At 36.9% G+C, this 15,543-nt stretch overlaps 1 protein-coding gene across 1 annotated transcript in view; it reads left to right on the plus strand.

Annotated features, from left to right (window-relative positions):
• The window catches only part of DNAH5 (dynein axonemal heavy chain 5), a 198,939-nt gene that overhangs the window by 157,607 nt on the left and 25,789 nt on the right, over positions 1 to 15,543 (plus strand). The window contains exons 59-67 of the mRNA XM_085302093.1: positions 1,506 to 1,620; positions 1,876 to 2,052; positions 5,565 to 5,768; positions 9,476 to 9,655; positions 10,530 to 10,667; positions 11,135 to 11,270; positions 12,679 to 12,995; positions 14,368 to 14,523; positions 14,970 to 15,152. Of these exons, the coding sequence (XP_085158219.1) occupies positions 1,506 to 1,620; positions 1,876 to 2,052; positions 5,565 to 5,768; positions 9,476 to 9,655; positions 10,530 to 10,667; positions 11,135 to 11,270; positions 12,679 to 12,995; positions 14,368 to 14,523; positions 14,970 to 15,152 (1,606 nt within the window). The remainder of the gene's footprint in view (positions 1 to 1,505; positions 1,621 to 1,875; positions 2,053 to 5,564; positions 5,769 to 9,475; positions 9,656 to 10,529; positions 10,668 to 11,134; positions 11,271 to 12,678; positions 12,996 to 14,367; positions 14,524 to 14,969; positions 15,153 to 15,543) is intronic.

A 15,543-nucleotide genomic window follows, 5' to 3' on the forward strand; every position in this document is an offset into this window, starting at 1 on the left:
GCTTTATCTCAACACATGAATTGTCTTTCTGCACAGCAGCAGTTTCCTTTGGAGTTTCTTAATGGGCCTAAATTGGTGTAAGGGTATAATCCGACCAAAAATTAGGGTTGTTATCGGCATACATTTTAAAGAATATCTATTTTTTGGAGGGGAAATACAGCGATGATATATGAAACAGCAAGATGGTGAAAAAAAGTGGATATGCATTATTCCCATATATTTTTAAGGAGAATGATAATATGCTCAGAATAACATTTAATTTACCAAAGAGCAACTTTTGTTTTCTTGCTAAACATTTGTGTTCTGATATGAGTATTACCCTTGGCATTTTTGCCCTTGTGRTCACAGAGTCTAATTTAGGCTGCTGAACTTTTTACTTAAGGATTTACTTAAGTGGTTTGGTATGTTCAGTCTCATTCTCAGATGTTTTCTAAACTAATGAAACCCATTTTCAGATTTAACTTCATGTCAGAACTACCTAAGTAGAATATAAAATTAGCCTTTAGGGTACCTGTTGGTATTACTCTTAAGAAACTATTGTCTTCATTTTAGAAGAGYGGCATTCAGAACCGGCAGCCTTTTACAAAAGACTCACACTAGTTTATTTCACTTTGAAATATTCTCTGGCTTCAAGTCAAATGGAATAAGAAACCTGTAGTTATGTTATGGGTGAAGATTGGAAAATAGGGAGATTCGATCTAATTTTCTGCTTTCTGACTCCTCAGACCTACCTGATTAGTCCCTGTACATCCACTTGTTTCATTTAACCTTAGTTGCACAGTTTGAACAGCTTTGGTAGATGTTACTCTTTACCTGTTCTTTTGTATTTATCTAACTGTTTCAGAACTACTAGCCTCCTTTGTTCTTCCTGTGCCTCCTGTGTAAAGCATATCTTTGCCTAATCTAGATCTCACTTAAGTTTGTCTGAAGCATCTGTGCTGAGAATCTGACACTTCAATAGACAGAAAAGACTATCTAAGGGGCCTTTTGATGCTGGATTACAAAAGTGTAATCTCGCTGCTATTTTTCTGTGACTCTCTTGGTTGATCTTAAAGTTACTGCTTTGATTTTATTAACCTTCTCATTATCCTCTTTAAACAACTAGTAGTGATTTTAGATGTATCTAAGGATTCTGGTGATCAGACATGCTTTGTGCTGTACAGAACTCAGTCCTCTGAGTATCAGGTTGGAGCTCAACAGGGACAGTGACGTATATGGAACTGACATATATGACTTATGCAATAATAAAAACATATTGTTTAAATTAGAAGGGAAGAAAATTTCAAGTCACATGRTCCCTTTTATGTAATTCTTTATTATTCACTTCCTTGATTCTGATGACAATAGAAGCTTGCATGAAAATTTCTGTGCAAGTTTTATTTTTGGCATAAGACACGTTTTGGTAGTATATTTATCCTTTTAATTCCATTAATGGGATAATCTGGAATGCTAAGTGTAAATTACATAAGCAATTGCATGCTTTTTGTTTTGTATTTTAATTCCAGAATGAATACTGGACTGGAGAAATTGAAAGAGGCCTCTGAGTCAGTGGCTGCTCTAAGCAGAGAGCTGGAGGTAAAGGAAAAAGAACTTCAAGTTGCCAATGAAAAAGCTGACATGGTATGTACAACCTTCAAAATGTATTGCTCTTTAATTCTGTGCTTTTTATTTTTTATGTTGCAAAAAGTAGTTGAATAAAAAGAAGTGTTGAAAAAAAGGATCTTTAAAATTGTATAGTGGTGATGAAAGTCATCTTGTTCAAATACTCTGGTTTTGGACCTTGAATTCAAAAAATGAAATTTTACAACAAAAATTAACACATTCCTTTAGCTAGGTATTTTAAATACTTGGTGTGTGGGTTTTCCCGTATTCTAGGTATTGAAAGAAGTTACTGTAAAAGCACAGGCTGCTGAGAAAGTGAAAGTTGAAGTTCAGAAAGTGAAAGACAAAGCCCAAGCTATTGTAGACAGCATCACAATTGACAAAGCCATTGCTGAAGAGAAGTTGGAAGCTGCTAAGCCTGCTTTGGAAGAGGCAGAGGCAGCCTTACAGGTTAGTACTGAAATTTTGGGCCAAATATAACATTTTTTTTTTTACTCATAAGAAGATTGACTTATTTGAAAATAAATGTAAGATGGCARGTATACCATCTAACTCATTAGCTGACAAAAGAAGTGTGCATATACATATATGTATTACATTTTTTAAGGTTCTGCTTTTTTTTTCTTTTTTCTTCATGAATACCAAACTCAAAATATGCAATCAATTTTGCAGCAAAGAGAAAGCTTTAACTTTCACTGGAAACTGTGATATACATTATGCTGCAGGTTGCTATTACACTGATAGCAGAATGTTGCTACTGTTAGGAAACAGAGCGTGTCTGCAATGAATGAAGAAGTAAATGCCTTCAATATAATAACATTGCATCCAAATGTAAATCTGTTTTGTTTTAAGCTTTTCCCAGTGAATTGCATTTTGACTGAGTTTGCTGATCTACTCTTTTCTGCCTTCTCCAGGAAAATTTCTTCTGGCTTCTGAGGTGTGGTATTACCCAAATTCACCACAAGACTTCATATCTTTCAGCCTACTCTTTTTGTGAAGCTTTTAGAGTAGAGCAATACCACTCTGACGATATCTTTGCATGATACATCGTTAGTGATGAAAAAAGATTAATTTCTGTTGATCTTACATTATATATTTTCAGATCTGTTTGTCTGACTAAGAGATAATGTGTCACAAGGCATTTTGAGGGAGAACAGCAATAGTGGGAGCTGAAGCAAGCCAAGTACTGAAGGCAGGCAGGGAACTGGCATATCAAGCAACAGACAGAAATGAGGGAAAACCCTGAAGTAGTAATAGGTATACTTCTAAGTTTGTAAGCTAGCTTCTGAGAAAAATCAACCTGTGAGATACCTTCCTACAGTCTCAGAAATCAGAAAGCAAACTTTTTTTCATTCAAATGAACTTTTCTTTACAACTGTCCATGCTACTTGAAACGAGAAGCCCAGCTGCTGCTTTGCCTTTTAGGATTGCTTTCTCATGAAAGGATGAGCAACAGGAGTGCTCTTGAAGCTTTGTTTTGAGTCTATCGGAGAATAAGAGAGTCTAGATGTTCACAGGAGGACAACTACATTCTAAGAAAACCTTTCTAATGTGTCAAGACTACTGCAATTGGAGAGTTAAAATCCAGTCTCGTTACTGACCGCTTTGCTTTGGGTGGCATGGGCAGAGTAATAACTGAATAATATTTTGTCAATGTAGCCTGTTGGAGGCAATCAGTTGTTATGTAGATTTACTGGAAGCTTTTCTTTTCCACTTGAGAGACTRCCAACAGCGGTGATGGTTGAAGAATATTGTAACTTTCGTTCAAAATAGATGGGAACTTTGAAATCAAAGACTTGAAAAATCAAATATATATAAGATTTTATGGACATTTGGATGTAGGACTTCCCTTTGAGGGAGAAGTCCTTGGCACTCTCTGACCACCTTGATGAAAACATCTGAATGAGGGCTGATGACATGACTGCTGATGAGAGTGGAATGAGAGCTAGTCYGGATTATACAATTCTGATATATAGTTACCGAGAAGAGTTTTTTTTTTTTTTTTAAAAAGCAGAGATGTGCAAGCATTCTGACAAGTGCATAAACAAGCAATACTAGTTGACCAATGTCTTAGGTATGCTAAGAGCACTGGTGTCCTGTCCCGATAAATCTTATTGCATTTTCTCTTCTGGTTTTGGCCAAAGATACCAAAATAAAACAATACTCTTCTTTTTGAATTTTGGATTCTAATACACAAAAATCTGTCTAATACACACAAAGGTGCAAAATCATTTTTGTGAGACTTCACAATGGAGCAAGCTTGTTTGGCTTAATCTTAAAATTCTTACATTTGTTATAATAAATTATTTTCATATTCCTAAAAGAGAGAAGAAGCTGTCATAAAAGTGAGCTGATCAGCATAGATATCTATAGCCACACAATTCATTCCTTCAGAAACTCATTTAAGAAAATTCCTGTACAAGTCTGTATAGGGTTACATGAAATTAAATGAAATGAACTTTCATGAAATGAACTTCACAAGTTATAGGCTGCAATTTCTATCAGTTTGTGAATTTCCCACTAGGGATTTCTTTAATGGAATTCTGTTTGCAATATAGACATATATCTTTTTAAATATTTTGATAAATATAGAGGTCACTTCCCAGCTAAAAATCCGACCAGTTTTTGTATATTCTGAGACTATTAATGCTATTTGATGTGATTGATACAGAACAGTTTTAAAGTACTGCTTAATGTATATCAAGATTAAATTCTTTTTRTGTGAGTATGAATTGTCAAAGCTCAGTAAAACTTAGTCGTTCTTTCCCCTGTAATAGTAATGGCTTTTTAAATACATAGGTAGAAGAGATAAAAATAAATGTAGCTGTTCTACCAAAACTTAAATAATGGTAAAAAGGGCCAGCTGAATTACCTAAACATCACTAAGAAGTACTAGTTCAGGCTCTCATGGAAGTAATCTAGAAAACTGCTGAATTGTCAGCTGCCCATTGAACCTGACAAACAGCAAACTACTGAAAGGGAAAAAAAGAAAGGTGAACAAGTGACTAAAATATTTTACAGTTCCTTTCATAAAATATAGCCACAGGTAATTAAAATCTTCCTCTATAAATTCTCCATGAGACAAGTGCTAGGCTAGGTGCAAGGCATGATATCTCTTGCAATAACCTACTACTTATAGTTTGTCGCTGTCACGTACCCAAGCTGAGCCAGCTACTTGCGGATGAACAAAACTGCTGTCCAAATTGTGTCTGTTCTAGGAGTGGGCCCATCTACTGGCAGTCATATTTTTCAGTGATATCTGCTTTTTATGTGGTTCTGTATGCACTACTGTTCAAGTACCTGCTTCTCTAAGGACACTACTTCAGTAGAATATTCTGATGGTCCTTTTTGATTCATGATATACCCCACAATCACAAGCTACAGTATTAGATTTGTACCCTTTGCACCTAGGTCATGCTTAATAGATCCTAGATTTTCATACATTATTGCAATTTCTTTAATTTTTTCATAGGCCACCTTCTACAACAGAAATATTCTCGGTAAGCTAAAACAGAAGGTGCAGATGGGTACATGTGTCAGTCCTTCCTCCTSGTTCCTTTCATTCACCTCTGTTTACCAAATATCAACAGAATGTATTTTGCTTTCTAGACTGAGTTTCTGGTAACTATTTTAGTGTTTTTCTAAAAAAGGTTAAATTTCAAGATATTTCTATTCTGTTCTTTGCTCTGTCAAGAAAGGGCATGGTAATTTAAGCATTTAAGTGCCTCTGGGGGATAGTTCAGCTGAGGATTCCTAATAGTTGCCAGGAGGCARTAAACAAAATATTGTTGGATTAGATCCTTTTAGCTTCACACTTTTTGGAGGCAAAATCATTATCAAGTAATAATATGAATAATAATTCTTTTCCTCTCCAATGGATTAATACTTCTGATTAACTTGTGCCCCATGTCTTATTAAAGGAGCAATCACAATAATTGCTTTTTTTTATTTGAATTTTATAGACAATAAAACCTGCAGATATTGCCACTGTCCGCACATTGGGTCGACCTCCTCACCTTATTATGCGTATCATGGACTGTGTGTTACTCCTCTTCCAAAGAAAACTGAACAATGTGAAAACCGATCAGGAGAAAAGCTGTACTATCCCATCGTGGCAAGAATCTTTGAAACTGATGACAGCAGGGAACTTCTTACAAAACCTACAGGTGCTTCTCTAACTTTTCCTTCCATATTTTTTTCAGTTGAAGAGAATTAGGGAAAGTGTTTTCTCTGTTGTTCATAGGAGAACAAATGTGCATGGGAATTAGGTATACAATATACCTGAAATGATAAAGGCTTAAAAATCAGTATGTCATAATGAAATAAGTTTGCATCCATCAGGTAAAGTCAGGTGATAAATCAGTTATAACTCAAACTAAGTGTGATAATGAAATTTGTACATTGGTTACAAATGGATCAAAGCTTTAATCATTTAAATAGCTGTTACTTACACATTTACTTAAAGCTTACTTAAAGCATCTGTTTTCTGTTGCCTAATTTTTCTTTTACTTTCAGCATTGCACCTTGTGTAGTGACCTCCAAAAGAACGGGTGATGATTAGGATGTATAAAATCAGAATTTTTGAAATTTGAGATTTTCAGCTCCATARCACGTGCCTATAGAAATGGGAGGAGTAACTAGTGAATAAGTCTGTGTTACTGCATAATTTAGACTGTTAATCTTACGATTAATCTACTTGGAGAACAAATCATATCTTATCTTGCATCACCAGATGTCGTTATCTCCAATGTCTATATTTTGACGAATATTGTCCTTATAATCCAAGGAATATAAACAACTTTTAAAATTTCTACTTCAGTTAAAGCTTTCCTCTCCACTAGTGGTAAACTCCTGCAATTATAATCACACTAAGAGTTTACTTAATCGGTCTCTGGTCCAGTGGGAAATCACAGGTGACATACTTGATCGTCTCTGTTTACCATTTATGTAGTATTTATGTTGCATCTACTCATGAGAGGATTTTTAATTTACTGTAGGGCTTCAAATATTTATTTCTTGTGCATAAATAAACATATTTGTGCTTCAGGGAACAGCTATATCTGAAGTTCATCAATGATATACTTTTTTGTACCTTGTAAGTAATTCTTTTAAGAAAAATTAACTCGTACAGATTATTTGGCAATGCAAATAAATTTAAAAGAGAAATTTCAGAGCTTTTGGAGAAGAAAATGGAAGAGATATCTGGAGAAAAGAGAGGTCAAAACAAAATCTTAATACAGAAACAGATTCCACTAATAAGCTAGTGTAATTCGAGGGGAAAATATCTGATTGCTCCTTGAAAGGACTCTTTTGATGTTTGTCTTTGGACCAGCGCTAGGATTTCCCATCTTATGCTGTTATGTATTCTTATGGAATTATAAACATGATCTTGGTAATAGTTTGCACTGTGGTTTACCTATATAAACTTAATGGTTAATATATGACAGAAAGGATCATAAAGGAAGGCAAATTATTTATCGAGATGGTGGAGTTCGTGATCCAGCAGGAAAGAACTAAGGCAACAAGCAGGGTTGCAACCCTGGACTTAAGGAGAGCGGACTTTGGGCTCTTCAGAGACCTAATTGGTAGAATCTCATGGGTTAAGGCCCTAGAAGGAAGGGGGGTCCATGAGAGCTGGCTAGTATTCAAACATCACTTCCTCCAAGCTCAAGAGTGATGCATCCCTATGAGTAAGAAGTGCAGCAAAAGGGGCAGGAGAGCTGCATGGGTGAGCAAGGAGCTCTTGGCCAAATTCAGACAGAAGAAGAAAGTACACAGAATGTGGAAGAAGGGACAGGCTACTTGGGAGAATTGCAGGAATGCAGTCAGAGTATGTAGAGATGCTGCGAGGAAGGCTAAGGCCCAGCTGGAATTGAGTCTGGCAAGGGATGTCAAGGACAATCGGAAGGGCTTCTTCAAACACATCAGCAGGAAGAGGAGGACTAGGGAAAATGTGGACCCGCTACTGAATAGGATACAGAGAAGGCAGAATTACTGAAARCCTTCTTTGCTTCAGTCTTYACTGCTAAGGGYAGCCCTCATGACTCCCACAGCCTGGATGTGAGGGAGAAGGTCTGGAGAAGGGAAGACATTCCTTCGGTTGAGGAGGGTAGGATTAGAGACCTTCTGGGCAGGCTAGACATCCATAGATCCATGGTCCCTGATGGGATGCACCCACRGGTACCGAGGGAGCTGGCGGATGTTGTTGCTAAGCCGCTCTCCATCATCTTTGAAAGGTTGTGGAGAACTGGAGAGGTGCCTGAGGACTGGAAGAAAGCTAATGTCACTCCAGTCTTCAAGAAGGGCAAGAAGGAGGACCCAGGCAACTATAGGCCGGTCAGCCTCACCTCCACCCCTGGAAAGGAGATGGAATAGCTCATTCTGGATGTCATCTYCAAGCATATGGAGGAAAAGAAGGTGATCAGGAGGAGCCAGCATGGATTCWCCAAGAGGAAATCCTACTTAACCAATCTGAGAGCCTTCTCTGATGGTGTGACAGATTGGGTAGATGAGGGGTGAGCAGTGGACGTTGTGTACCTTGACTTCAGCAACGCTTTTGACATTGGCTCCCATAACATCCTCTTAGATAAGTTCAGGAAGTGTGGGTTAGGTGAATGGACAGTGAGGTGGATTGAGAACTGGCTGAAAGGCAGAGCTCAGAGGGTTGTCATCAGTGGTGCGGAATCTAGTTGGAGGCCTTTGGCTAGTGGAGTTCGCCAGGGCTCAGTACTGTGTCCCATCCTGTTCAACTTCTTCATCAATGACGTRGATGAAGGGACAGAGTGCCTCCTCAGCAAGTCTGCCGATGATACCAAGCTGGGAGGAGTGGCTGAAATACCTGAGGGCTGTGCTGCCATTCAGAGAGACCTGGACAGGCTGGAGAGTTGGGCAGAGAGGAACCTCCTGAGGTTCAACAAGGGCAAGTGCAGAGTCCTGCACCTAGGGAAAAATAACCCCAGGCACCAGTACAAGCTGGGGGCTGACCTTCTGGAGAGGAGCTCTGCAGAGAAGGGCCTGGGAGTGCTGGTGGATAACAAGATGACCATGAGCCAGCAATGTGCCCTTGTGGCCAAGAAAGCCAATGGTCTCCTGGGGTGCATTAGGAGGAGTGTTGCCAGCAGGTGGAGGGAGGTGATCCTGCCCCTCTACTCAGCCCTGGGGAGGCCGCATCTCGAGTACTGCATCCAGTTCTGGACTCCCCAGTACAACAGAGACATGGAGCTAGTGGAGAGAGTCCAGCGTAGGGCTACGAAGATGATCAGAGGGCTGGAGCACCTCTCCCATGAGGAACAGCTGTGAGAGCTGGGCCTCTTCAGCCTGGGGAAGAGAAGACTGAGGGGGGATCTTATCAATGTGTATAAGTACCTGAAGGGAAGGTGTCAAGGGGACGGGGACAAACTCTTTTCAGTTGTCCTGTGTGACAGGACAAGAGGCAATGGGCAAAAACTGAAGCACAGAACGTTCTGCTTGCATGTTAAGGGGAATTTCTTCCCTGTGAGAGTGACGGAGCACTGGACCAGGTTGCCCGGAGAGGTTGTGGAGTCTCCTTCTCTGGAGATCTTCAAGGCCTGCCTGGATGCAACCCTGTCTAACATGCTGTAGGTGACCCTGCTGAGCAGGGAGGTTGGACTAGATGATCTCCAGAGGTCCCTTCCAACCTTACTGATTCTATGATTCTGTGATTTTGTAAGAGTGGAGAGGATAGTAGAACGGCTTGTGAGTTCTTAAGAATGTGTGAGACAGAGAACTTTACATCAGCTGTTTTAAATAACATTGTAATCTTGATAGTGTTCTSTGTATGCTAAAATACATATGTTTTACATATACTACCTGTATATTACATTCATTACATATATTGCACATTTATTTTTAGCAATTTCCAAAAGACACAATTAATGAAGAAGTGGTAGAGCTTTTGAGCCCTTATTTTGAAATGGCAGACTACAACATTGAGACAGCTAAGCGAGTATGTGGGAATGTTGCTGGCCTTTGCTCATGGACCAAAGCTATGGCTATATTTTTTTCCATCAACAAAGAAGTATTACCCTTAAAGGTAAATCTGTTAATCAGTGCGAGACACGGCACCCTTTCTCTTTCTCTTTTTCTTCTCCCTCCATGTGGCACTTGAGGAGTTCATGGAGTGGAAACATCAGCTGCTTTATTCCAGTTGGTGCCTGCCTCTGTATGAAGCATCTTGAAAATTATAAGTCTGCACTGTGGTATACTTGAAATATGCTGCCACTTGTAAGTTGTCAAAATCATTAAAGAGATTATGCAGTTTTATGCCTCTGGGTCCCTTTTGAATGGTGTTGAAGCAGCAGCTGTAATTTAATTCACTGTTGCAATGGCTTTACCCTAATTAAGTAACAAAAAAGTCAGGATTTGGTTCTTCTAATATTCATGATCTGAGTTCATAGGCAGAGTGTTCTGAGATTCTGTCAGTGTTATTTAGAGAATAACAGGCCTAAATAGTCATTGAAAAGTAAGAATGGAAGTCAAGAAGAATGTGGTCAGGCATGATTTTAGCATCAAATAGCTTTATATTTATGAAGTGAATGATTTAGAGGGAAACAAGACCTGTGGGTAGAGATGGTATACAAAGCAATATTATTTGGAGAAAATAAACAGGCTTTTTGTGATGCCAGTCTTTCTGCAGGCCAGATCAGACTATTTTTTGTGTAAGAGAAAGAATGGTTTTCCCAGATTTTTTCTTTTTTTTTTTCCGAAGTTATTTTAGAAACTAATTAACTGCTGTTACCTGCAGAAGGAAGTTATTCTCTTGTAAAATCAGAATAGAAGGTTTTAATGAATGATGAAAAACCTACTGAGCAGACTGATTTTCAAATGTAGTACAGTGAAACTCTGAATTACCTTATAACAAGTACTTTGAGATGTGTGAATGTGCTTTGTATTTGTATACTTCATAGGCTAATTTGGCAATCCAGGAAAATCGCCTGACAACTGCTATGCTAGATCTGCAGAAAGCTCAAGCAGAACTAGGTGCCAAACAAGAAGAATTAGATGTTGTGCAGGCAGAGTATGAGAAGGCCATGAGAGAAAAGCAGGTGAACGTCTTTTTATAGAGAAGAGATTATTTAAGTACTTCCTCTCTGGATTTGACCTCTCTCCCCACCTCCCCCAAATATTTTGTTTGTGTTAAGTGTTTAGTGTCTACTACTCTAACATCAAATTTCATTAATGTATGCTATCAGTATGTAATGTATTTGAAATTCTGGACATAACTTACCAGAGTTAATAGGTATTAGGCATTTCACATACCCTGTAACATGTATGCCAACMTGAAAGCTAGGAGCAAAAATATTAAAAACTTGAACTGCTTTTAGGACAGATGCTGACAGTTTGTCCTGATCATACTTTCACCTTCCCTCTTTCCCTCTCTCCCTATAGAAAAATACAGCAAGTGTTTGCAAWTAAATTTTGGGTCTGTTGTTTAACCAGTGGTTTTATTGGGTTTTTCTGCCCTCTCATATACATGGTTATAAACCATATTTCTTGGTATGATCTTATCTAGACTTTGCTTGAAGATGCTGAGCGTTGCCGGCATAAAATGCAAACTGCCTCGAGCCTTATAAGTGGTCTGGCAGGTGAAAAAGAGAGATGGACAGAACAGAGTAAAGAGTTTGCTGTGCAAATCAAGAGGCTAGTGGGTAGGTATTTATCCACACCTTTGAACCTGGAAGCAATTTAGTCACTTGAACTGCAATCAGTAGTGAAAATGAAAACATTTGATGTGAATTCCAAACTTTGTATATAACACTGTACTGTTTGTATGTAACACTTTGTAACACTGTATATACAGTGCATAGGATGTTACTTGACATGTATAAAATTCTGTGTATATTTGGAATGTTGATGTTTTAACTGACAAACTTGTAGGCAGTGGTCAAAAGAGGGTGGTGTGTTAGCAAGTGACAGTAAAATGTCTATAACTGAGAATGCAATTATAAGTGGAGGAGACAAAGACTAATATTCAAGTACTGATATGTATCTGTCAAAGTCAATAATTTTCAGAGCAGTTACTAAARTCATAAAATTTTTCTTTCCTAGAAGTATGCTTTGATTTTATAAATAAATGCTTGGAAATTCATTTATAATAAAAGATTTATTGATTAGTTTTATAAATTAAATGAAATTTATCTTGTCCTTTATTGTGGCCTGAAATAACTCTCTGATGTTTGCCTTCATATATAGTGCATATATCTGATGTTGCCTACATATATATATATTGGCATAATATGTAGTATATATAGTTAATAATATATAATATTATTAACTTATGTATTAAACTTGTATTAATTTGTATATTAAAACTACAAAGTACCATCTCCACACACTCATCCTGGCTTCTTCAGCTGTCTTGAAAAAGTATCAAAAATATTAGCACTCAGTATGAAAGTACAGCAATCTTCTCCAGATTAGAATCCTTATTCTTTGTTCTGAGTTATAAAAAGTAATTATGGTATCAGGAAACTTAGGGAGGGGACTTTTCAGGCTGACTAGAAAATTGGAACTTGTGTAACACTTACTTTGTTCATAATGATGTCTATTACAACTTTTTATCGTTAGTAGCAATAATTGTAATTGATTTGTCTGTAATCAGTACTCCTAAATCAAGTCTTATTTATTTATTTATTTATACTTTAGCCTGCTGTCATACTTGTGCAATGAAATGTTGAAATGTTAGAATTGAATGTTTGTAAGTATGTTTTTGCTGCCATGTCTGACTGCAGGGTCTGATGTTTGGAGGTAGGCATTGCCCTACATGTGCTATCTTATCTTGTTGTTCTTATGCCTCCTAGACTTGTACTGTAAGGAAAAGGTAAGGATGGGAACTACTGAAATGCAGCATTGTTTTTTGAGTTTTAGGGGTCTTTTTTACATTTTTGTTTCAGTATTGTTTTTAGAGYGTGGGGGAAAAGATTTGTGTTGTTTGTGGGGCAAGGTACTTTCTCCCAGTTATCATCCAAACAGTATAGCAACTGGAGAAGGAAGCATCTCCTTCAGAAACAGAATTTTAAAATTTATAACTTTCTTTTGCCATTTTCCTTTTTTAAGGTGATGTACTGTTGGCTACAGCTTTTCTGTCTTATTCTGGTCCTTTTAACCAAGAGTTCCGCAATCTACTGTTAAATGACTGGCAAAAGGAAATAAAAATTCGGAGAATCCCCTGTGGAAACAACTTGAACCTCATAGAGATGCTGGCTGATGCTCCAACTATCAGTGAGTGGAGCMTCCAAGGATTACCAAACGATGCCTTATCCATACAGAACGGAATCATTGTCACTAAAGCATCTCGTTATCCATTATTAATTGATCCACAGGCACAGGGTAAAATCTGGATTAAAAATAAGGAAGGCAAAAATGAACTTCAGGTAATAAGAATATTCCTACTTTCATAATCACTAGAAATTCCTAGCTGAGAAAACGCTTGTCAAATCTGTGATTCAGATTATATCCAGCAAATGCAAATTGCTTTGGATAGTGCCTAATTTGGGCACAAAGGACATCTCAGTCATATCCTGGTAGATTTAAGATTCAAGTACCTACGAAAATGTATCTTTGAAGCTTATTAAAACCAGTGGCTCAATTTGTTTAATTAATTTATTTTAATGAAACACAAACTACTGGAAAATATTTTGCCTTAGGCTGGATGGGAATGTCTGATAAGGGCTGAAGACTTTACTGAATGCTTTCACTATTAGAAAAATATAAATAAATGAAAGATACCTGAATTGGTTCAAGTCTCTTCATATAAATATATAAAAATGAGGATAAGTGGTATGATATTGCTATATTCTCTTAATCAGAAATTACTAATAATTTGCATTGCGTTAGCGTGAATCTCAGGCACTGTATATTCTGCAGATGCACAGTGAAGACAGCAATTGCCCCAAAAATGTAGTTTAATACAAGACACATCAGATCAGTGCAAACAAGGAAAAATGAAAGGAATAAAGTTCTTGCTCTCTACCTTTATAATTACATTAGTAACACAGCTTTTATAAAAAGTAATCCAGAAAAAGATAGAGAGGCGTTTGAAGGATGATAATAGAGTCCATTTGAGGATATTAATAGGAAGCTCTTGTCATTCACATTGATTGAGATCTCAAGGCAGAACACTTGTAAAAATTGCCTAGCCAATTGTGTTAAAAAATGGTGATTAGACTTGAACTGTGGAGTTACATACAAACTAAGGTGTATGTGCTTTGTGCACACACTGAAAATTAATCACAGTTTTACTGAGGACTATTTTTAAAGCAAAGAGTAATGGTTTGTTCAATATAAAACTCTAATTTTCAGAAAAAGACCCCTAATCTTGGAACTGGCCTTGCAGTTTGACTTGGGGGAACTTATCCAAGATAAAATTAGAGATGGAATTAGTGATGGAATGTACCTGTTAATTTCTGGACTAGTTGCACTCAGAGGATAGCAAAACTTTAAGTGCTCAGTGTTGGTTTACTTCTATTCTTGTACTAGAAGAATAAAAATTTTCATCCCACAAGATCTAAGAATATGGTAAATTGACGCTAATCTTTTTTTTTTCTTTTTTTCTTTTTCTTTTCATAGGATTGTCATTCTTATTAGTATTTTATTTGAATCAAGTTAAATCATAGGATTGTCATTCTTATTAGTATTTTATTTGAATCAAGTTAAATAATCCATAGATACAAAAAGAAAAAAAAAAAAAAGCTTGGTGCCTGAGCAGAGCAGGTCCATGATAAAGGTCCATGATTGTATTTTTAGATCACTGCTTTGAATCACAAGTATTTTAGACATCATTTAGAAGATAGCCTTTCTTTGGGAAGACCTCTTTTGATAGAAGATGTTGGAGAAGAGCTTGACCCAGCACTAGATAATATTTTGGAAAGAAACTTCATTAAAGCAAGTTCCACCAACAAGGTAAAAAAATAAAAATAAACTCTACCCATTTTTTGGTATAAGCATTATTCAGATATAAATATGACTTCAATTCAACCTTTTGGAGATATATATTTATTAGGTTTATTTTTTTTTTTTAAGTTTGAGCTTACAACTTGTTAATATATGAAACTTATCCCTTCTCTTATGTTACAGTTTTTTAAGGACAGCTAGTATTGTGATCTCCATTTGCTTTTGTATAGTGTTCTGTGTTTAGGAAAAATGATGATGAAAATTAACCAGAATCAAAAGAATCTGTGAAYGAGTCACCTAAAGAATTTCATGGATATTCTCAATAATTTCTTTGCACAAGACTTGTAATTTTAAGCTGGAATAAAAAAAMCATAACCTTTGTTTCTACATGTAGTACCTGAAAGAGTGCACTGATCCTTGATGCCTCAACATTTCTTCTAAATAATTTTCTTAAGGTGAAAGTTGGTGATAAAGAAATAGATGTTATGAATGGTTTCAAACTTTATATTACCACAAAACTGCCAAATCCACGTTACTCTCCTGAAATTAGTGCTCGGACCTCCATCATTGACTTCACTGTAACCATGAAAGGTCTTGAAAATCAACTCTTAGGCAGAGTCATTCTCACAGAGAAACAGGTAAAAAAAAATTATYTTCCTCCTCACTATATATATCTTACATCTATCTGGGGAATATTTAACTTTCATTTTATTACTCTGCATATTCCAGGGTCACTTTCTGGCTCTCTCTATTTTGATTGTTGTTAGTATAACCTATTTATGATGCTTTAAAAGCTGTCGCAGGGGAAAACTGTCTCATTCAAGCAGAAGCTCCCTATTTGTCTTTATTGTTGTGATTATATTATCTTCACTTTATTCCTCCTGCCTCAYTGAGGTGTAACCTCATGAGAAGGCTCTATGCAAAGGAAAACAGACTGCAGTATAAGGCTGATGTTCTTCTGTCCAGACACTGTAGARCTCATGGCAACATAAGCTGCAGCAAAGGACATAGTTACTTCCTCACTCCAAG

The sequence above is a fragment of the Rhea americana genome, unplaced genomic scaffold, assembly GCF_003343005.1.
Source record: "Rhea americana isolate MKP2758 unplaced genomic scaffold, rheAme1 scaffold_185, whole genome shotgun sequence".
In the NCBI taxonomy this organism is placed as follows: domain Eukaryota; kingdom Metazoa; phylum Chordata; class Aves; order Rheiformes; family Rheidae; genus Rhea; species Rhea americana.